The sequence below is a fragment of the Etheostoma spectabile genome, chromosome 7, assembly GCF_008692095.1.
Source record: "Etheostoma spectabile isolate EspeVRDwgs_2016 chromosome 7, UIUC_Espe_1.0, whole genome shotgun sequence".
In the NCBI taxonomy this organism is placed as follows: domain Eukaryota; kingdom Metazoa; phylum Chordata; class Actinopteri; order Perciformes; family Percidae; genus Etheostoma; species Etheostoma spectabile.
The window spans coordinates 25,189,269-25,192,118 of record NC_045739.1 but is presented as its reverse complement, the minus strand read 5'-3'; the positions used below and the strand labels follow the sequence as shown (position 1 = coordinate 25,192,118).

At 39.3% G+C, this 2,850-nt stretch overlaps 1 protein-coding gene across 1 annotated transcript in view; it reads left to right on the top strand.

The window, feature by feature from the left end:
* Positions 1-2,850, top strand: part of si:ch211-264f5.6 (carcinoembryonic antigen-related cell adhesion molecule 1) — a 34,829-nt gene that overhangs the window by 30,679 nt on the left and 1,300 nt on the right. Inside the window, exon 9 of the mRNA XM_032519839.1 lies at positions 1,215-1,254. Coding sequence (XP_032375730.1) covers positions 1,215-1,233 — 19 coding nt within the window. The 3' untranslated portion in view covers positions 1,234-1,254. The remainder of the gene's footprint in view (positions 1-1,214; positions 1,255-2,850) is intronic.

Here is a 2,850-nt window from a genome sequence, read left to right as displayed (position 1 = left end):
TGTGTGTGTGTGTGTGTGTGTGTGTGTGTGAGATTACATAATCCTGAAAGTGTATCAAGGAAGTGATGATACTGTCAGATTGATGTGTGTGCGTGAATCAACAAACCACAGACGTTATCTTTTCAAAATAAAAGCATACAGATGGTGTTTGCTTACGCTCCGTCTGTCCTTCACCCAAATTTGACCTATTTTCAAAAAGCTTCCATATCAGAAATTTGGGTTTTCTTTCAACCATATTGTCAAAAAAAACTTGGTTGGTTCCCTACAACGCTCTTTACAAGTAAAATAACTGATCAGTTTACTACTTTCATTGAATTTGTTGTTTTTTTCAATTTTATTAGCCTGAATGCCAGCCGAACTTAGCCCCGCCCACAACATTTGAGGTCGGAAAAGTTCATATTCTGACTGTATGTCCACGTCAGGCTACAATTTTATAGCATTTGAAAGAAAACAAAACGACAAAAGATCGTTGTAAAAGTGACGAAAATGTCGTAAAAAAAAAGAAAATCAACAAAAACGTCGGAAAAAGTGACAAAAACATTAATAAAAGCGTCAAAAGTGTAAAAAAACACACGAAAAACGGCTGTATTTTGAATTATGACCCAGAAAAGCAGAGTTTCCTGGTTGAGGGGAAGACAACACGAGGGTTAATTATAACATGTTGTGGTATGATGAGTATAACGAGCCATGAGTTGATCTCCTTAATTATAACATGTTGTTGTATTATGAGTATAACGAGCCATGAGTTGATCTCCTTAATTATAACATGTTGTTGTATTATGAGTATAACGAGCCATGGGTTGATCTCCTTAATTATAACATGTTGTTGTATTATGAGTATAACGAGCCATGGGTTGATCTCCTTAATTATAACATGTTGTTGTATTATGAGTATAACGAGCCATGAGTTGATCTCCTTAATTATAACATGTTGTTGTATTATGAGTATAACGAGCCATGGGTTGATCTCCTTAATTATAACATGTTGTGGTATGATGAGTATAATGAGCCATGAGTTGATCTTAGTCCTGTTTCTTTATATGAATCTGGTTTATTCTCTGTGTTCGTACCGTCTGAAACCATAAACAGTGCCAGTCTGCTGATATCTCAGATTGTGTGCACATTTTTCCACACAGTGTCATCACTGATACGCGTGCAGCAGTGAGGTCATCGTCGGTGCTAATCACTGTTTCCTGTTGTGTTTGTGTTCTCAGGGTCGAGTCCCCGTACTGAAGAAGTCCCTGCACACCGCTGGTGAGTCCCTCTCATTACTTAACGTTAACAAGCTCTATAGAGCAACAATAGAGTCAGTTCTTCGGTTTGGTATTACCTGCTGGGTTGGGAATTTGACAGTAAAGTCTAAAACTCAGGTAGGGAAAATTATGGGAACACCTGCACCTCTCAACCTGCAGGAGCTTTTTTGATCAGGCAATAATCAGGCCGGCTAAGACCATCCTGTCTGATAACTCTCATGTTTTTGTTCTCTCAGTTTGAGCTGTTGGACTCAGGAAAGAGGTACAGGGTTCCTCTGGGTAAATATAACAGGTATAACTCAGGAAAGAGGTGCAGGGTTCCTCTAAATATAACAGGTATAACTCAGGGAAGAGGTACAGGGTTCCTCTGAATATAACATGTATAACTCAGGAAAGAGGTGCAGGGTTCCTCTAAATATAACAACGTATACCATGCAAAGAGGTACAGGGTCCTCTAAATTAACAGGTATACACTCAGGAAAGAGGTGCAGGGTTCCTCTAAATATAACAGTATAACTCAGGAAGAGGTGCAGGGTCCTCAAATATAAACGGATAACTCAGAAAGAGGTGCGGTTCCCTAAATATAACAGGTATAACTCAGGAAAGAGGTGACGGGTTCCTCTAAATAACAGTTATACCTCAGGGAAGAGGTACAGGGTTCCTCTAAATATAACAGGTATAACTCAGGAGAGGTACAAGGTTCCTCTAATTAACAGTATAACTCAGGAAAGGGTGCAGTGTTCCTCTAAATATAACAGGTAAACTCAGGGAAGAGGTGCCAGGGTTCCTCTAAATATAACAGGTATACTCAGGAAGAGGTGCAGGGTTCCTCTTATAAACAGTATAACTCAGGGAAGGGTACAGGTTTCCTCTAAATATAACAGGTATAACTCAGGGAAGAGGTGCGGGGTTCCTCTAAATATAACAGTATAACTCAGGAAGAGGTGCCGAGGTTCCTCTAATATAACAGTATAACCAGGAAGGGTGCAGGGTTCCTCTAATATAACGGTATAACCAGGAAGAACTCAGAAGAGGTGGCAGGGTTCCTCTAAATATAACAGGTAAACTCAGGAAAGGGTGCAGGGTTCCTCTAAATATAACAGGTTAACTCAGGAAGAGTGCAGGTTCCTCTAAATATAACAGGTATAACTCAGGGAAGAGGTGCAGGGTTCCTCTAAATATAACAGGTATAACTCAGGAAAGAGGTGCAGGGTTCCTCTAAATATAACAGGTATAACTCAGGAAAGAGGTGCAGGGTTCCTCTAAATATAACAGGTATAACTCAGGAAAGAGGTGCAGGGTTCCTCTAAATATAACAGGTATGACTCAGGGAAGAGGTACAGGGTTCTCTGGGTAAATACAGTGAGGAAAATAAGTATTTCAACACCATTTTGCATGTTATTATTGCACTATTTTGCATGTTCTCCCACTTAGAAATCATGGAAGGTCTGAGATTGTCCTCGTAGGTGCATGTCCACTGTGAGAGACATAATCTCAAAAGAAATAAAATCCAGAAATCACAATGTATGATTTTTTTTAAAACTATTTATTTGTATGATACAGCTGTAAATAAGTATTTGAACACCTGTCTATCAGC